An 18,739-nucleotide genomic window follows, 5' to 3' on the forward strand; every position below is an offset into this window, starting at 1 on the left:
ATCTTTTTGTGTGTTTATGCTTTGTTTTCCAATATTGTATTCTCTTCATTGGCTCTGCTGCATTCATTCATTTTTAAATTATATAAAATGCCCTGAGTTGGAGATTGTCTTGCTCTTCATGACAGCATTTGGGGTAGAAGCTAGCCAGCTTCTCTTAATTTCCAGTTACTGGGCAGATAGTAGGAACCACAGCCCACACTCTAGGAGTTGTCCTTTTGTCAAGGGCTCCATTATCTGCAACATCCTCCCCCAGTGGGTGTTTGAATTTGATATCTCTTACCTCCTATAGCTGTAGTTGAGAATGCACTTTTGTTTCTTCAGGTTGCTCAAAATGTGTATAAATCACTGCTTCTATTTCTGAATTACTTTCAAGACCCTGTTCTTCAGTTTATGCTACCTTTCCATCCAAAGCTATATCTTTTTTTTTAAATATAACTTAATATTCCACATTTTTCAATATACTTGGATAAAATCCCAGTGGAGGACACCAGTAAATCCATTTAATATATTGGTATATTCGGTGTGTTGATTTCTGCATAGCTGAGTGCACAAACTAAGCCTGATAAACATATGTTGCTAAATTCGAGTAAAAATGTATATATGTGTTTTGGGGGAAGGAGGAAAGCCATTGCAAACTTAATGATTCCTGTTTTGGCAATAGAGTTGTATCTGGACTCTAAAAAGGGGACCTGCGTCCAGGTCGGTCTTACTACAGTGCAGTTCAAAAAAGCACACAGTATTCAGCAAGTGAAAATGTAGCGTAGCTTTTATTCGTAGTATGAGTCAGATGATCAGACAGGTCAGCAGCATGGATGGTTAGGGCTAAATAAAAACCCAAAGTGCATTTTTCTTCCCTTTTTACACATGTAGAAATGCTTTCATCAAGCCCACATTGCCCACACATGATCAATCCCATTTAGTGCTATGCATCTTACAGTTTGCTGATATGTACCAGATTTTGGTTGTAGAGTTCTACATTTTTTTTCTTCTGTGGCAAGTTGTATTGAGCACATCCAGATGAGTGTGCAAGTGTGATTTGTGGCACTGAAAACCCATCTGCAGCACCATAAACCTCATGCGCTGCACATGTACGTGTTTGCTGTACTGCAAATTACCAGCATGGTGGGTTTTTTGACACTGGCATCTCCTAATATTAAAAAAAAAAACCAAACAAAAAACTGCACCTGAAAAAAGCAGGGTGGCGCATGTGATGCAGTGTGCACTGCCTCAAATGGGAGCCTGTCTGGGCAGAGCTATGCTCCAGCTGCCGGCTAGCCTCTGTGTGTCTGGGTTGCTGCTGCTGCAGCCCCGGGAGGCTCCCAGACCCCAGGTGAGGCTGCTGGATGGCCCCAGCCTCCCCTACCCCACCTGGGGCAACTTGGCACATGCCAACACAGCACTTGGCTTATGGCCTACACAGCACACTTAACACTACCTAGTAAGGAAAGTGTTTCCAAGACAAACTGGGACCTATAGAAGTTTTTCTAGGCAAGTGAGAGGAAGCTGTGGAATACTGAACCATTTAAGGCATCTATTCCTCAATTATAATCAGTATAATTGTTTTGTTAGAAGCAAATTTTCTGATGGGTATCTTTGGGGAAGGTGGGGGAGGCTGCCAGGGGTATTGGTGGAATACTGTGCAAGAGTCTTGGTATGTATATTGATACAAAGCATGGAAGTTTTGGCTTTACCTGTGTAACGTTTATGACTTAGTGTATGTATCGAGTCCAGAGCTGTGAGAACCCACTTGGAGGATTGTTGGGTTTTTTTAAAGCCTAAAGATTCAGAGTGAAAAGCTCATTTAGTGAAGATTATTCAGGTCACTTTTCTCTTAACATGTGTCTGTCTGTCTGTCTTAACGAGATTGAAGGCCTAACCACAGCATAATGAGATTTATACTTTTAAAAATACATACATTTCTGTAATCTTTTTGGTTTCTATGGAAATTCTAAAGGATCTGTATAGTTTAAAATATAGTGTACTTGAGGGAGAGAAAGTCATTAGTGTTTTATGGCAAACTAGATTCTGTAGAGTCTACAGAATTGTAACATATCCTGCTGTTTACTGCTTGATCCTTATTAGCATTTCTAATGATCCTTAAGGTAGTAATTTAAAAATTCCACTTAGTGTTTATAGATTAATTTGCAGTTTTGCACTTATGGCATTCATGTCTTAAGGACTCTTGATGTGGATTACAGCTTAACTTTGACGCACAATAAAGTTTTCCTTAAAGTTCAATAAATAAGTGGGAAGTTTGAGGGGATAATGCAGCATAGCAGGTGCGCAGTTGAAATTATCTTATGTTATTCCCTTTCTGTAGGATTTTTGCTTATTTTAATTTGTTTGGTCTTCACATCCTCCTTTTAAAATTAATTACATTCCTCTTACTTCAGAGGGGAATATGGAGAAGGCTTGTTAGAAAAGTTTTTAAAGGAGTTATTTTTTCTTGTAGACCAATTAGAATAGTTTCAATTGCCCTAGGACAGGGATAGGCAATGTTTTTTGGCCAGAGTGCCAAACAAACCACAGTGTTCACCTTGGAAGGTACTGGAGTGTTGGCACGCCAGAAAAAATGAGAGTTGAGGGAGGGGTACATGGCAAGATGCAGCACATACAAGTATATTTAATAATCATAAATGTTGCCTTTGTGTGCTCCTTGGGAAGGAACAAGATTTGGGTTCCTTGTTGTGCAGCTCCCCCCACCCTACTGCTTCAGTACCTGCATGGTAGGGGGAGAGAGACCCACACGACACCCAGAACCAGACACGTCTGCATACACAGAACAAGATGTGCAGGTGCACAGAGCTGGGCTGATGGGCCACTGGACAAAGTCTGACCCAACAATGCCCTGGGCCTGCCGCAAGCCCTGTGCTTCCCTGGGGAGCCAGGCCCCAGGCTGCTGCACAGCCAGCCAAGGCCCCAGCCCCCATCAGCCCAACCCACCCACTCCACACACCTAAGGCCCTAAGCTGGTACGACCATTCAGGACGTCTAAACCATTATCCCCAGAGAGGCGGGGAGAGCGCATCCCCACTACAGTCCCTCCACCCCGGTGCTGGAGCACTGGACATGGGGGGGTAGGGGGGGCAGCATCATGGAGTGTTTTACCCCAGGAAAGCAAACCAGACTGGCTCTGTGCTGACAGTGCTGCGTATGCCAGTGGGTCCAGGGCACTGCTCTAGGGTCAGGCCAGTGCAGCAGGGAAGGGCAGAACTGGGCTGGAGTCAGGGGAGTTTGTCCTTGTACCCTGAAGGGACTGAGGCAGTAAGCCAGAGCCGCCTCATGGACTCCTGGGGCATGACACCCTGCTCCGTTCCAGACCCTGGCCCCAGGGAACAAATCCCACCCTCACTCTAAGCTGCAGTGCACAGAGGCACGGGTGAGCGGAGGACTTGCCCATGGCCATGCAGGTTGACAGTGACAGAGCTAGGGCCACTGGTCTGGGGTCCCAATAGGAGACTGGAACAGCCCCAGGTTGAATTGTTCCATGAGCAGCAACCATGTGGCTGTGCCCAGTGTCTCTGAGAGCTCAGGTTCGGAGGAGAGAAGCTCTTCCTGCCAAAAATGATGCCCAGAGGCCAGATCACCTGTCCTGCTGTCTGCCCCAAGGTGCACATGCAGTCGCCACCAGCATAGAGCTGTGGAGCCCGGCGCAGCTGTTTGCAGCCTTTCTGCTGCTTGCTGCAGCTGCCCAGAGCCCCTGCTGGCTACAAACAGCCGCGCCGGGCTCCGGAGCCCAGTCACCAGCTCTGTGCCAGGAGTGGAGGAGAGACCAGGATTGCGCTGCCTCGGGACTCTCCCCCACCACCCGCTTGCAGCAGGGCTTGCAGCCTCCCAGCTCCCTCTGCTGGGAGCAGCCTGGGCTCCATGGCTGGCAGCAGCTACCCAGAGCCAGGGCTGGGCATAGCGTGCCAAGGAAAATAGCCTCGTGTGCCATGCTCAGTACACACGCTGGGGGTTGCTGACCCCTGCCCTAGGAACTAAGGAAGCAAACTTAGCTGCATTCCTAAAATGGATCAATTCATGACCTCCGTTTCTTCTCTGCTGTTCCTGTGCATCTTTTTTTTTTTCCCCCTCATTTTTTTGATCTATTAACTTGAATTTTTATTTCTCTTTTTAGATGCATTTTTTGCCTTGATCTCCTTGTGGTACCTTCAAAATCCTGTTTTCTTCTATTTTGCATTGCCAGGACTCTTCCTTTAGGTGGGAAGTACTTCGCATGACTTCGTAAATCTGAAATCTAGAACGCGCCCCCCCCCCCCCGTGTCTTTTTGTGAAAATAGCTTAATTTTACCAGTTTCTTTCATACTTGGCTTCTGGTTGTGTTTTGGTTGTATTTATTTATCCTATTTTTCCCATTGCTTATTTATTATGTCTTTCACATTTTACAGATAAACCTGAAAACTGGGATGTGTGGTATGAAAGCAAGTTTGATGACTGTGATAAGGAAGCTTGCCTGTCCTTTTCAAAGGAGATTCTTTGTGCTCGTGTCACTGTGGACCACAATTATTATGCCATTTGTCAGAACCTTTTATCAAGACATGCCACATGGCGTGGCACTTCTGGAGGACTACTTCATGACCCTCCAGCTGAAATTGCCAAAGATGGCCGACTTGAGGCCTTGCTGGATGAGTGTGCCAACCCAAAGAAGCGATATGGTAGATTCCAGGCTGCAAAAGAACTACGTGAATACCTTGCACAACTGAGTAATAACGTGAGGTAGTTCATGGTGAAGCTCCTCTTTTGTAACACTGGCTATATAACACTGTCGCAAAGACGCATGGAAAAGTGAGGTCTCGAACTTACATAGTCAAAAGGAAACTTTAAAAGAATTAAAGTAGCTGATCAATTTTATATAAATGCCATAATTCATTTTATGGTGTTTTGATGATGTTCCTCTCCAAACTGACAAGGTACTTACCGAATTAAAACTTGAGCTACTATTGACTGTTCTCCCTCATTGTTAAAGAGGGGAGTTGGATGAGATAAGACTGATAGCTTAATTGACAGCTTGTTCATCAAAGGATACTTTACATAAAACTGCATTAGTATTACAGTTTTGTGAAGTTGATGCTTTTACTTGGAAAGTCAAATTAGACTGGCCTGTTTTAAAGGCCTTTTCCTGATGTCATTGTTTCCATTTTTGTGTTTAAATGCCTTTTAAGTAGCATTTACAAACATACAGGTAAATCTAGGTGTTTGCATTGTTTCAAACTTAACAAGCTTTTTTTAATGCTGTGCAGTACATTTTTACTGTGAGCACAGGATTCCCATGTTTACTGTCTAATCTTATTTCTTTTCACTGTATTTTATTGTGTGTATTTTTTAAAGTATATGGGCATAAAAAGATTCAAATGTCATATGAACCATATTTTGACTTTCGTAATTTTGCCTCTGCAGATATCACTTAATGTAATTACTGTACAAATTTTCAACCCTCAATGCCAGTTTCTACGCATGGCCGGCCATTCAGCAGGAAATCATAGAATGAACAAATTTGCTTCTCGTAGTGACGGTAACTTGAGGCCGGAGGGGAGAATAATGGTATAAATCAAACTTAACTTGAGGATAGGAGCTTGACTAGAAGTTTCACAATCCAGTGTAGTAAAGCATAAACCAAAGAAAATGGTTATGTGTACAGGTCTCTAGACTAGTTCTTAAAGCAAAATTATGTACTATAGCAGCACTAATCTTTTTGGAAATTAAAGTTTCACTGGGTCCCTAGTTACTGTTTGCAGGACTCTTAAACTACTAGTTAATGCCTGAGAGAAACCCAAATTTAAACTTTTAAGAAATGTTTACCAGGTTAGCATTTGTTCTGAATCATTCACAGTTCTGTTGAATTCAGTACAATGAAACCTTACTGAATGTTCACCCATTGTTTTAACAGTTAAACGTATGTAGTATTCACTGTTGACCCTTCTTTGAATTAAGTTTGACTCTTTCAATTGCAGTTGGAATGGTCTTGTAATGGTTAGCGTAAACCTGAGATTGCTCCCATAAATCAAAATTTGCATAAAACATCAATCTTGGCCATGTGACTGACTTTTTTGGAAGCTTGCTTGGTTTTGGTTTTCTTCTATACAATTACTGCTAAACTATTTAATGTACCTGAAGTCTTGCTTATATTCCTAAGCAAATACTTGTGGGGAGAAGCTTTTGTATATTTTTGATTACTTGAGCAATTACAAAGGAAGGTAACAGTTCTATAAGACCAAGGTTTTGGCTAATTTACAAGTTAGAATGAGATGCACTACTTTTCATGACAAAGCCAGTGACCATCAAAAGACAACTAGAAATTGCTGCTGAAAAAAATAGCTGTAAAAGGAAAAAAAGGCAAAATGAGGACAGCAAGGTATAAAACCAGGTTGTTGACTAACTTTAGAAGTTGGAACAAGATGGTATGCACTACCATTCATGACAAAGCCAGCCTGACTGTCAGAAGCTACATCAGAAGATAAGTAGAAATTGCTGCTGAACCATATTTCCCTAAATAAGTGAAGATAACAGCAAATTGTCATTCAAAATTGGTTAATTTTTAAATCTTAAAATACTACTGAATAATATAAAAGTGTTGTTTTCGGGGGGGTTTAACTGGTTATGGGGTGTTTTTTGTTAAAAGGGTATAGTCAGGATATTTTCCAAAGCTCTAGATTTTTACTTTAAATCCATTTTCCATATGTATAATTTGCTTCTGTTCACTTGTCTTAATCTTGTATTCAGAACCTACTATGACATATATAGGTCTTAATTATTTTTTGTTTTTTCCCTTTTGGTTTTCTTTTCTTTTTTTCTACTGGATGACTGCTTCACCTGCTCTGGCACACACAGGGCTTTTTGCCACAAATTGGACTTATTTGAAGAAATGACCTTTATATATCTGAGATTAAATAACAATACCCTGCTACAAAAGCCTTTTTTTATCACTGATTTGTTTTTATTTTTAAAAAATCATCACAATTTTTGATGAATAGGTTGAATGTGTGATTGCTTAAGAGTTAAGGGGGGAACAAAACCCAAAACACTGCCAGATCTGGTTACTATTTGAGGCAGTTGTGTAACTGCCATGGGGCACATCTACATGAGATGCCAAATGCGCAGTAGACTTAATTCTATTGCTCATTGGCATGTCATGGCAAAAGCAGTAGAAGCTAATGTGCAGTAGAATTAGTCTACTATGCATTAATGCAACTTAAAAGGTGTGTGCTGGTGCTACTGTGCAGTAGCGCCGGTTACTGCACAGTTAGTATGTGTTGTTATTAAGGTACTAAACTTAATGCACCTTAACCATGGCTCATTAATGCATGTGTAGATGTGCTCATAAAGTCCCCTGTTGGGTATAGTTTGGAATTTACTTGCATCTGAAATTTGCTGGTAAAACTGCTTCTAAAAGGAATTTGAAATTAAAAAAAATCACTACAGGGAAAACACTATGTGGAAAGCAATAAATCTTGTTCAATTTGCACCTCTCAAATATTTATTGTACAATGACAGTTTATATTTTTTAGTCATTGCCCATTAATATTGATGAATTTAGTGAAATATTTTTGAATGAGACATTTGGGGTTTGTATGTGCATTAAAATTGTCTTTTGTACTGTAAGTTACTGTTTAATTGGAATATTTTATCAAAGCTGTCTCCCTGTGCCTTTATATTACAAGAAAGTTGTTTCTACAACTTCTAATGATATTAATAAAGAGTATTTAAGAACTTCATCTCAGAAATTCATTTTCAGATTAGTTTTTTTTTTAAGATTCACTTACTAGTGATAAACAGTTTAACTTGTGAAGTAGACTTTATACTATATTGGCTGCATCCCTACATGCAGGCATATGTAGTTTGTGGCACCACAAACCTTTGTAATGCCACAAATTGTATGCATGGAATATTAAGATGTCCCTGTGCTGTTAGTGAGGGGCAAATTCCCAGTAGCAAAAAAAAAAAAAACCCACTGGGGCAAAAAAAAGAAAAAATGGTGCTGTGCCCACAAAAGTAGTGTGTGCCAGAACAAACGGAGGCTTGGTCCTCCAGTGAGACACTTTGACTGCTGGCCAAAGGATCTCTACTGCTCCATTTGTGCCCCAGCTGCTCCAGCACACTGGGAGCTGGAGGGAGCTAGGTAAGAGCAGTTTGCGCAAAGCGGGACAATGTGTCCCACAACGAACTGCATGTGCAGGGGCATGTGCTGGTGCGCAAAGTAGCAATATAATTTTGTGCTGCTACTACTTGTGCTGCTGCAAGTGCATGCCTCTGCTTATCTGGATGGATCCATTGAATGTAGTATATATTTAAGGGGCAGGTGGGGACACTCGTTTTTTCATATTTTAGACATTAAATTCATACTTTTGTAGAATAAATGATTTATTGCGCGTTACCTTGTTAGAAATATTAATTGGAATAAGCACTAGTTTTCTTTCTAAAGAAAGAGATTTATCACTAGGGCATCAATCTCTTAGCTTCTGAAACAGGAAAGTTTTAACCTTTGGATTGCTGTTTGTGGAACTTGTTTGTATAGGAAGTGTGTTAAATCCTGCCAGTAATACTGTTTTTAGGTAGGATACAGTGGTTAACATTTTGAATTTCAGAGGAATTTTTGGAGTGATAAGGTTTAATGTCTCTTCTAAGTTTTCTGGGAAGTATTCTCATTTTGAGACAGAAAGGTGCTTTGAGAGCTGCAGATTTTCTCTTCAGCTTTTTGAGTTTCCAGAAATAGTGAGGTATGAAATCTGCATGCTGTTTTTGGTGCACCAGAGTGACTTAGCCAGCTTTGGCTGAACTTTGCCTTCCAAATCTAGTTATAAAATGAGAAGAGAAACATAATTTTTTAAAATACAAAGAAGTTAATATAAATGGTCCCCAAACCTTGTTTCATTATATATCCTTATCCTGTCTACTTGACCCCAAGAGCAAACTTCCACAGAAGTACTCTTCACTACGGACTTTGCTTTTCCTCACTGGAGTGACCAGATACAGTTGGATACCCTTTTTTTGAACCACTACAAGTTATTTTGGCATGTAATTATTATTAAGTTTTGAGTCTTTATTAAGGCTTCCTTATCATGCAATCCTCTTTACAAGGTTATAGTAGTAGGTACTGCCCCCTGTACTGTAGCTTGGGAGTAAGTGGAGCAACAGATAATTGACAGAAAAGCACAATGGTGAATTTATAAAATGTCAGTTTTTACCTTTCATTTCATATACAACATAAGAATCTCATAGATAATCACTTTACTAGGTTGTTTTTTCTACTGGGTAATCACTTTTCTTGCTTTTTAAAAAGGTGCCTTTTCATATAAACTTTGTCTGGCTCCAAGTTCCAGCCACTAGTTTTTGTTTTCATTTTGATAATGAAACCCTTTGGTACATGGTGGGTACTCCATGTGAAGATACTTCAATATCAAAATTAAGTAACTGGTTTATTTTCTTTTGATAAACAAAACAGATTGTTTTCTTTTAAATCTCTGACTGTAAAGTATTTTTCCCAGACCTGAAGTAATATTTGTATGTCTTTCTGCATCTTCTACCTTTTGTAAATTTGGACAACAGAACAAGGCCTAGTATTCCAATGCCCATCTTGCCAATTAATGCAAAATCATCTTTTATTCCTGAAGTAAATCTCTGTGCTCCCTCTCCCTCACCCATAGCCTCTTAGGATTGTATTAATTCATCATGACAGTAGACTAGAAGCTTATGTTGCATTTGCCCACTGCGACTCCTGAAAACCTTTTCAGCAGCAAAGCTTTCCCAGGATGTATAGTCTCTCTGTAGGTATGAAGGGCGTTCTTTGTTTGTGAAGGTATTATAGAATCAGTGAGTCGGAAGAGACCTAGACAGATAATCTAGTCCAACTCCCTGCCATGGGCAGGAAGGAGCACTGAGGGTGGCAGGGGTCATAAGACCCCAGCCAGGTGCCTATCCAGTCTCCTCTTGAAGATTTCCAGGGAAGGTGAGAGCACCACCTCTCTGGGAAGCCTATTCCAGGCTCTAGCCACCCTTACCGTGAAGTAGTTCTTCCTAGTATCTAACCTAAAGCTATCCTCCCTCAGCTTGTGGCCATTGTTCCTGGTGACTCCAAGGGGGGCCCTGGTGAACAGACTTTCCCCAAGTCCCTGCTGCTGGCCCCTGGTAAGGTTGTAGGCAGCCACAAGATCCCCCCCCTCAGTCTCCTCTTGTTGAGACTGAACAGATTCAGGTCCCTCAGCCTCTTCTCACAGGGCTGGCCATGGAGGCCCCAACCATACGAGTGGCCCTCCTTGTATGGCTTTCTACTGGACTGTATGTAAAACACATTGCTTATTTAGGTTCAGTTTACCTGCTGATCCAGACTGAATGACTTCTCTACCTCCATAATTTTTCCCACCCTGTCAATCTTTGCATCATCTGCAAATTTTATCAGCAATGACTTTATATTTACTTCTAGCCAAATGACTAAAAGTACTGATTAGTGTTGGGCTTGGAATGTATTCTTTCAGATTTCCCCTGGAGATAATCATAGTGATGTTTATTTATTGAGGCCTACTTTCCTAGGTCTGTCAGCCAGGTCTTACTCTGTGGTGTTCTCCTACAGTCTATACTTTTTTTAATTTTTTTTTTTTTAAATTGGAATGCTATGTATAACTGACACCCAGCCTAAGTTACAGGTATGCAGTTAATTTTATCAATCAAACTGAAGAGTTTAATCAGTTTTATTTGACAAGATCTGTGTTCCATAAAATCATGTTGATTGGCACAAATTACATTCCTGTTTTCTCATCAGGCTGCTAACTTCCTGATTCATCTTGTGCTTTTTGAATAGTGGCTCATTATTAGCAAATTTTTTCAGTCTTCTGAAATTTTCAAGATTTATTTAAAAACTGATAGCAATCTAGAACATTCCTCAGCTGATTTTGGTCAGGACTCTTGTGTGCAAGTTATAGACGCTTACTGATCTAAAAATATTTATTTCTAGTAATTTAACATCCTTCTTAATAATTAATGAACTGAAAAATAATTCGTAATCCTTATAGCATAAATATATAATTCTAACTATTAGGAAACATCCACCAAACATTTAAACTTTCTAACTTTTCTGCATCGCCAATAATTTTGCTATCCTGATCTGTTAATAGGCTTCTTACTCCTGGTAAGCTTTATTTTGTTCCTGATATATTTAAATACACATCTTATCCTTATTCCTGTTAGTCATAGATTTTTGTCCCATAGTTTACCACTTGTTTATTTCTAAATAATGCCTGCATTTTTCTTTTAGTAAGGATGGGTAACATGATGCATTATTTTTTACATCAGTTTTGGGTAGTATATTGTGGCTGATGCTGGTAACAACTAAGGCTACCTCAAATATCCTAATATAATAAAAAGCTTAGTCTGTTTGTCTGTGTGTTTGTCTGTAATGCTTCTGGCCAACTGTGCATGCACCACCAAGAGGGCAGCAATTGCCTGGGCAGCCCAGGCTGTGTGGGCCCCAGGTTGCATTGGTGCTGGGAAAGTTTGGTGGCAGAGAACATATCTGGGCTGCCTGAGCAGGGAGCAGGTCTTCCCCCTTGCCTCTGTACCTGAGGGTGAAAGGGGGCTGCCCGGCTTGGATGCCCCCAGAACAGGGAGGGGGAGTTAGCAGACAGGGATGGAGGGAGGGGAGTGGGGAGGCAGACGGACATGGCCAGTTGGACCCAGAGCAGTGGAGGGTGGGGGGAGGCATTGTTGGACCCAAAGTGGTGGGGGTAGGGAGAGGGAGGAGTGTGGTTGGACTGAAGTGGGAAGGGGAGCGGGGGTGGAGTTGAAGTAGTGCGATGTGGGGGGTGGAAGGGGGTCGGACCTGAAGCAGGGGAGGGGGAGAACAGGGTTGGACCCAAAGCTCTGCGTGCAGGGGGGGTACGGCAGGGCTGGATGAGAAGTGCCGGGGGTTAAGGCAGGGCACGGGGCCACATGCGGGGCTCTGTCCCTGCTGCCCCTCTTTTATTCTTGACCGACAATTTGCTAGTGTAGAACAGAACTGTCCCTCTCTAGATGGTTACTATCTGGGTAAAACATAATTTTATTTTAGAGGGGAAACTGTGCATTTGTAACTGAACTAATGTTTTGAGTATCCTTGCTTCAGAAGAACTATAGCATTGGTCTTTTTAATGTTCTATATTGTTGTAAAAATGATAGCTGTATAGGAAGCTAAGGAATCTGTCATTCAGGACCTGCTACTATCAGGAACTGAAGGCTGTTGCTTCTGGAGTTGAAGATGAAAGCATACCAAATGTTAGATGCATCGTGCTTTAAAAAAAAACAGAATTTGATTTCTAGTGGAAAATAGTTTAAGCAATGCTATTAGAAGTGGAGGAAAAGCTAGCCTCTCCTAAATAAACAAACAGTAGAGGTGCATTATGTGATTTAGTAGATGTTTAGAAGATGTCTTTGAATGTTTTGAGAGATGCTGATGAAAATACCATGTAAAATTATTCTATTTTTAACAAGTGCCCTTGTTAAAAGGGAGGCAAAGACTAACTTTGTAGAAAGGTAAACCAGTAGCCAGTGTAAAATTTTAGGGGAAATGATACAGCGATTGTGATTAAGAGCATAGTTCCTTTAGAGAGAAGTTTCTGACTCCTGCTTCAACCTCTTTTATCATCTGACTGTTTCAGTTGTTTAACTCCAAGTCAAAACTGGAGGCATCCAAGAGAATAAAGCAATTGCTGGTGGAGAAAATGCTTTTAAACATTAAATGTGCTATTGAGAGCCTTAATAAAGGGGGCAAACAAAAACCAAATGTATAATGTTAAACCATGAGAGGTTCCATGGCTGTTTTAGTATATGTACAACTGCAGCTCTGAAACATCATGGTACCAAAGCCGTAGTGTTGGCTTTTACTTTAGTGCCAGCCCTTTCTGTGTTGACCAAAACATGTCTGAGGCTGGCTATGGTTTCTGTGTTACTTTGGGTGATGAATGTACCTGTACTGATTATATCAACAGTTGACCATATTGTTCATAATAGCAGCTCCATTTTTTCTGTTGTACTATTTGGTACCATTGAAAAAGGAACTACTAATGGTCTAGATACTGTTGAAGGGGCTGGACTCCACCTTTTCTGCCTAATATTGGTGTGCTATGTCTTTGGTACCTGAATCTACATTTATCTTTGCTACTTGCTGTGTTCCCGGACCTCGTTGCATGTAGACTTCCCACCCAACTGAATACTACCATTTAGCTTTACACTTACCTGTAAATACTTCTTTCTTTTTTATAGTGACTTATATTTTGGTGTATAGGTATCATCTTTATATTCTCCTCTGCTGTATTTCCTGGAATTTTTTTAGTTGCGGGGGAAGACTACCAGTGTGGACATGCTTCCTGTTTCCCCAGCCAGTGGTCTTTCTTGACAATTACCTTCCTTCTTGTGATATGTCTGCTTGGCTGATATGGAATCCTTACAAAAGATGAAGTCTCTTTAGATATGCCTGGAAGAGAGCACAAGTTGATGGACATTGTTTACTCATTCTGTACTGGGGTAGATAGCTTTGCCCATTTATTTAGACCTATACTGGAAAAGATTCATGAGAATCTGATGATGCCTTACATACTTCCAAGAAGTCTTGTACCACCTTCCAGTCTGTTTTGTGGTATATGCTTCAGCTCCTAAAAAGAGACAGGGTAGTTTACATACTCTCTGAAATATAGTACACAACAGTACTGACTCTTTTACATTCAGTAAGTTGCAAAGTTAGCCCCCTGAAAGAGGCACTGTTGTTAAGGGGAGACAGAACATTTGTTATTCAGTCACCTGTTATCTGGGGACAGCTTCCTGGTGCAAGTGCAGAAGCGGCCAACTAGAGGCCATGCACTTCTTGACCTGCTGCTCACAAACAGGGAAGAATTGGTGGGGAATGTAGTAGTGGATGGCAACTTGCACAGCAGACCATGAGATGATTGAGTTCAGGATCCTGAAGAAAGGGAGGAAGGAGAGCAGCAGAATAAGGACTCTGGACTTCAGAAAAGTAGACTTCAACTCAGGGAACTCATGGGCAGGATCCCCTGGGAAGCCAGACTGAGGGGGAGAGGAATCCAGGCAAGGAGAGCTGACTGTACTTCAAAGAAGCCTTAATGAGAGTGCAGGAACAAACCATCCTGATGTGCAAGAAGACTAGCAAGTATGGCAGAAGACCAGCTTGGCTAAGAAGGGAACTCTTCAGTAAACCAAATCACAAAAAGGAAGCTGATAAGAAGTGGAAACTTGGATAAATAATTAGGGAAGAATACAAGCGCATTGCTTGCGCATGCAGGGATGAAGTCAGGAATGCCAAAGAGTAATTGGAGTTGCAGTTAGTAAAGGATGTGAAGGGTAAGAAGAAGGGTTTCTCCAAGTATGTCAGTAGTAAGAGGGGATCAGGGAAAGTGTGGGTCTCTTACTAAATGGGGGAGGCAACCTTGTGACAGAGGGTGTGGAAAAGGCTGAAGTGCTCAGTGCTGCCTTTGCCACAGTTTTCACAAGCAAGGCCAGCTCCCAGGCTACTGCACAGCTCGGGGAGGAGGTGAGCAGCCCACAGTGTCGAAAGAACAAGTTAGGGACTATTTAGAAAAGCTGAACATATACAAGTCCATGGGGCTGCATGGGATGCACCTGAGGGTGCTGAGGAAGTTGGCTGATGTGGTTGCAGAGCCATTGGCCATCATCTTTGAAAAGTCATGGTGATCAGGAGAGGTCCTGGATAAATGGAAAAGGGAAAACATAGAGCCCGCATTTAAGAAAGGGAAAAGGAGGATCTAGGAAACTGCAGATCAGTCAGCCTCACCTCAGTCCCTGGAAAAAGCATGGAGCAGATTCTTAAGGATTCCATTTCTAAGCACTTGGAGAAGAAAAAGGTGATTAGGAACTTCTCTGGCTGAATAGTATAAAGGGCTGCTCCACAGCCCAGCCTGACTTGAGATGGGCAGTGCAAAGGGCTGTAGCCACAGCATGTAGTCCAACCCTGCATGCTTCTCCCAGAAACGGGCACAGGGTAGTCCCACCTGCCTGGCACACCATGTTTCTGGGAGGAGTATGTGAGGTCAGACTGGGGAAGCTGCAGGTGGAGTGCAGGCTCCAGACATAACTGTTTCCTGATTTGCCTGTGCAGGAGGCATGCAGGACATTTTAACCTGGCTGGGTTAACACCCCATGGTGCCATGGCATCCCATTTGAGAACCACTTGTATAGGCATAGTCTGTGGCCTTCAATCCATGCCCCAGTCGGATGTTCTAGGAGCTTATGCCCTATTTTTATTCTTTTAGCAGAGTTTAAGTGCCTTGATACTTTTGGGTAAGTTGAAAGCTTGCCCTCAGCTCTCCCCAGCTGCATGATCTACTCCTCACTGTCTACATTACCTTGCTGATCTGCCCATGTGAAGCACAGCAGGAAAGATAAACAATTAAAATAAAGCACAGAAGGAGATGCAAGTAGCTGGCATGGTTCCTACAAAGCTCTGTTGCACAGGAACAGGAAACTCAAGCAGATCCTTTCTAGGAATTGCACCCACTGCTTGTCTCACTCTAATTATGGGCAGTATTGGCAGCAGAAAGGGTATAGAAAGCTCACTAATGGACTTACTGTGCTTCCATCTGACCAGAGAGGAGGCTGGATTCATGCTCTGATGTTGAAGTGAGTTTCTGGGGTGGGCAGGACTGCCACTGGAGGTAAGCTAGGGGATTTTTAGGAGGTGTACAGCTGTTACATTTAGATCACTAACCCAAGCTTTGGGTGATGTAAATGCTTGAGTATGCAAGCATTCAGTGGGCTTAGATCACCCTAAAAATGGTGCACCCAATCTGAAGTTAGATCTTGCCTGATGAAAACTGATTTTAGAATGGCATGGGCTAATCCAACCTAATAAATGCTTGCACAGGTCTGCAGCATAGCCCTGGGGCTGGGAAAGTTCAGCTGTTCTCCGAAGGCCTAGTAGCAATATAAACACACCTGGTGCATCTACATGTGCACTTTGCTGAAAATTGGACTAATTAGCTCCATAGTAAAGTGTCACCTTCTATATGTGCACCAGTATTAGGGCACAGTAAACTAACTCCACCATAAAATAGTACTGTAAGGGACAGTACTATTTTATGGCAGAATACTTAACTACTTTGAAATGCATGTGTAGACAGTGAGTGGGTGGGGGGGTCAGACTCCTGCCTGCTGCCTAGCCATAAAGCTCCACAGGGTAGCATCCTCATACCCTAGCCAGACCCTCTGCCACCCAATGCTGTCACCCCAAGCCTGGGGCTGACCCCTTGTGCCCTCTGCCATCCTGGGCCTGCTCTGCCCCAACTTAAATTGCTGTTGTCCTGGGTGCATGTGTAGACACTGCGCCTGGGAACAGTTTAATTTGGTTTGAACTGCTCTGGAGTTTATTGCTTCACCTTAATTTCACATGTAAGTTGCACCTATCGTTTATTAAATCTAGCTCTGAACTTGGCCTTACATTCCTGTTCTGAGGGAACAACAGGTAGCTCTATTTGGGGGCTCTACTCTTCTGCTTTTGATACCTGCTGGAGCTAGCGAGTGTGTTATCTCTTTCCTAGAGAAAGATCATTCATATTGAATCCAGAGGTTCATGCATTGCCATTAGTCTTTTTGTCTTTTGGAAGAGAATGAGTAAAAAGTCTTTCCTTGGAAGAAAATGGTCAGATGCTTAATTCACAGCTAAGGCAAATTCAGTTTCACTTTGACTTTGGTTCAACAAACTCTTTGACCTTGCAGTAAGGTAAAAAGAATCTAAAATTGTTTCTTTTAGACTTCTTTTAGGGCTTTTAGACTTCTAAGGGCTCAATTTCTGTTAGATTCTGAGTCTCTCTTTTGTTCACTTCAAAACAAATGAAAGTCTACACAGCTCCATCTGAAGCTTTCTTGCTCATCTTTGTTCTAAAGCTGTCAGTAAATTTCTCCTTGAAGAAGAAGGAACAGCAGTGAGAAGTAACACAAATGTCAAAATATTACACTCCTGAGAAGAAAAAGTCTCAGAATTTGTCTACATGGGAAAATTATACCAGTGTTTAAAACAAAGTACATACACCTTGGTGTAGACAGTATTATTCTGATAGATCAGTGCCCTTTCAGTGTAGTCTAAATCCCTTCCAAAAGAGGCTGAACTGAAAAAGGCACTCATATCAGACTAAAGCTGTCCCCCTGGAAATGCATCTTATTATACTGGTGTGAATTCACACCTTAGTCTTATGTCAGTATAAGTTTCCATTGTAAACAAGTCCTGGGTTATTCATTTATGCTTCAGTAAAGCAGTAAGCAGATATAGGAACGTAGGACTTGAAGAGACCTGTTAGCTCAGTTGAGGCTGGTCTCTAGTTATTGTAGGCAACCATATCACCATTCCTAAACATAAGATATATCTTTTAAAACTTGTTAGATTGGGTCCCACAGTATGTTGGAAAAACTGTTCCATGACAAAGTTAGGTATGTGATCTAAATAATGCCTCCAGATTAAAGTTTCTCCAGCAGATAATGTTTGTACTCATTCTTATGAGACAGTGTTTAGGGACTTGAATGAGACAAAATTTAATAAGTCTTTAACTGATTTCAAAATTCCTTGGCTTCATACCGGTTCATGAAGCCATAGTTCATAGTTGTTATAACTTGTAACTTGCTGTGTTCATTGTGTTACAACTTCTTCAAATCTGAATCTACAGTTGTTTGAAAGGAGCCAGGCATCAATAAGAGTATGCTTCCAAACTGATCGATACTTGATACAAAGCCTTTGCTAGCATATTTTACTGGCATTCTAAGTAAGAACTATTGGCAATCTGACTAACAGCAGAACATATGTTAAAGAACCACTGCAATACAGTGCCCAGTAAGGTCTTGCTGCTGCCAGATATCTGTGCATTTGTGGGAGCAGGGAGGAATGCTGCATTTGGCAGTATATCAGTTTGGTATGGTTACAGAAGGTGCATTGGAATGTGTGAATCTTGCTCAATTTAAGTAGCACTGTGCAATCAAAACCTTTGCAAGTACTGACCTTCGTAATGACTTAGCTGTAAGCAAGAAGATTCTGACTTTTAAAATAAGAAAGGCCAATAGCTAGTTCTAGATCTGTCTTCTTATTTATGGTTTTCTAAAATACTGCCATGTGAGGGAGGATCATATTTCCAAACAAAATACAGCATCTAATACATGGCTTACACACACCTGGAAGGACAGGTCAGTATATATTTTTCCAGATCAGTATAAAAAATTACTATAATCGGTCTTCTGCTTGATTAATTTCAATAAATGACATTTTGTTTAGCAACTGGCTTTTTTTATGTATACTTAGCTTTAATTATAGATTGTTAGGTATTATTAATAATAGTTTCCCTCATCTCATTTAATATTTTATTTCACAGTTACACTGAAAACTACTGTTTCAGACAAAAAAAAAAAAAAGGTTTCATTTTAAGTTAATTAAATGGCGATGTTTTCTTTTAAAATGTGTGAATAAATGGAAACCTACTCACGCAGAAGATTGACTTGTCCTACTGTTGGCAATTGCTTCACTTTTATTGCACAGTGTTTGGCTCTGGTTTGGATTCCTGTCCCCTTGCACAGCCCTTTGATGTCTTGTCTGTTTGGTACACTGCTTCATTTAGTAGTGCTTTTTATAACGTTCTTGACTAGCCTACCAGTTTTTAGGCAAGCACTTCCACCCTCATTGCTTTTCTTTTGCCAGCTGAGTCCCTTTAATACTATATTGTTAAGCAGTGCTGTATACCAACTTCTGCCCTTTACAATAGTT

General features: G+C 41.3%; 1 protein-coding gene across 1 annotated transcript in view; it reads left to right on the plus strand.

Annotated features, from left to right (window-relative positions):
- The window catches only part of DIPK2A (divergent protein kinase domain 2A), a 33,870-nt gene extending 25,934 nt beyond the window's left edge, over positions 1–7,936 (plus strand). The window contains exon 3 of the mRNA XM_090051415.1: positions 4,392–7,936. Coding sequence (XP_089907541.1) covers positions 4,392–4,723 — 332 coding nt within the window. The 3' untranslated portion in view covers positions 4,724–7,936. The remainder of the gene's footprint in view (positions 1–4,391) is intronic.
- Positions 7,937–18,739: the final 10,803 nt, after the last annotated feature.

The sequence above is a fragment of the Crocodylus siamensis genome, chromosome 6, assembly GCF_052110815.1.
Source record: "Crocodylus siamensis isolate JL-2025a chromosome 6, ASM5211081v1, whole genome shotgun sequence".
NCBI lineage: Eukaryota > Metazoa > Chordata > Crocodylia > Crocodylidae > Crocodylus > Crocodylus siamensis.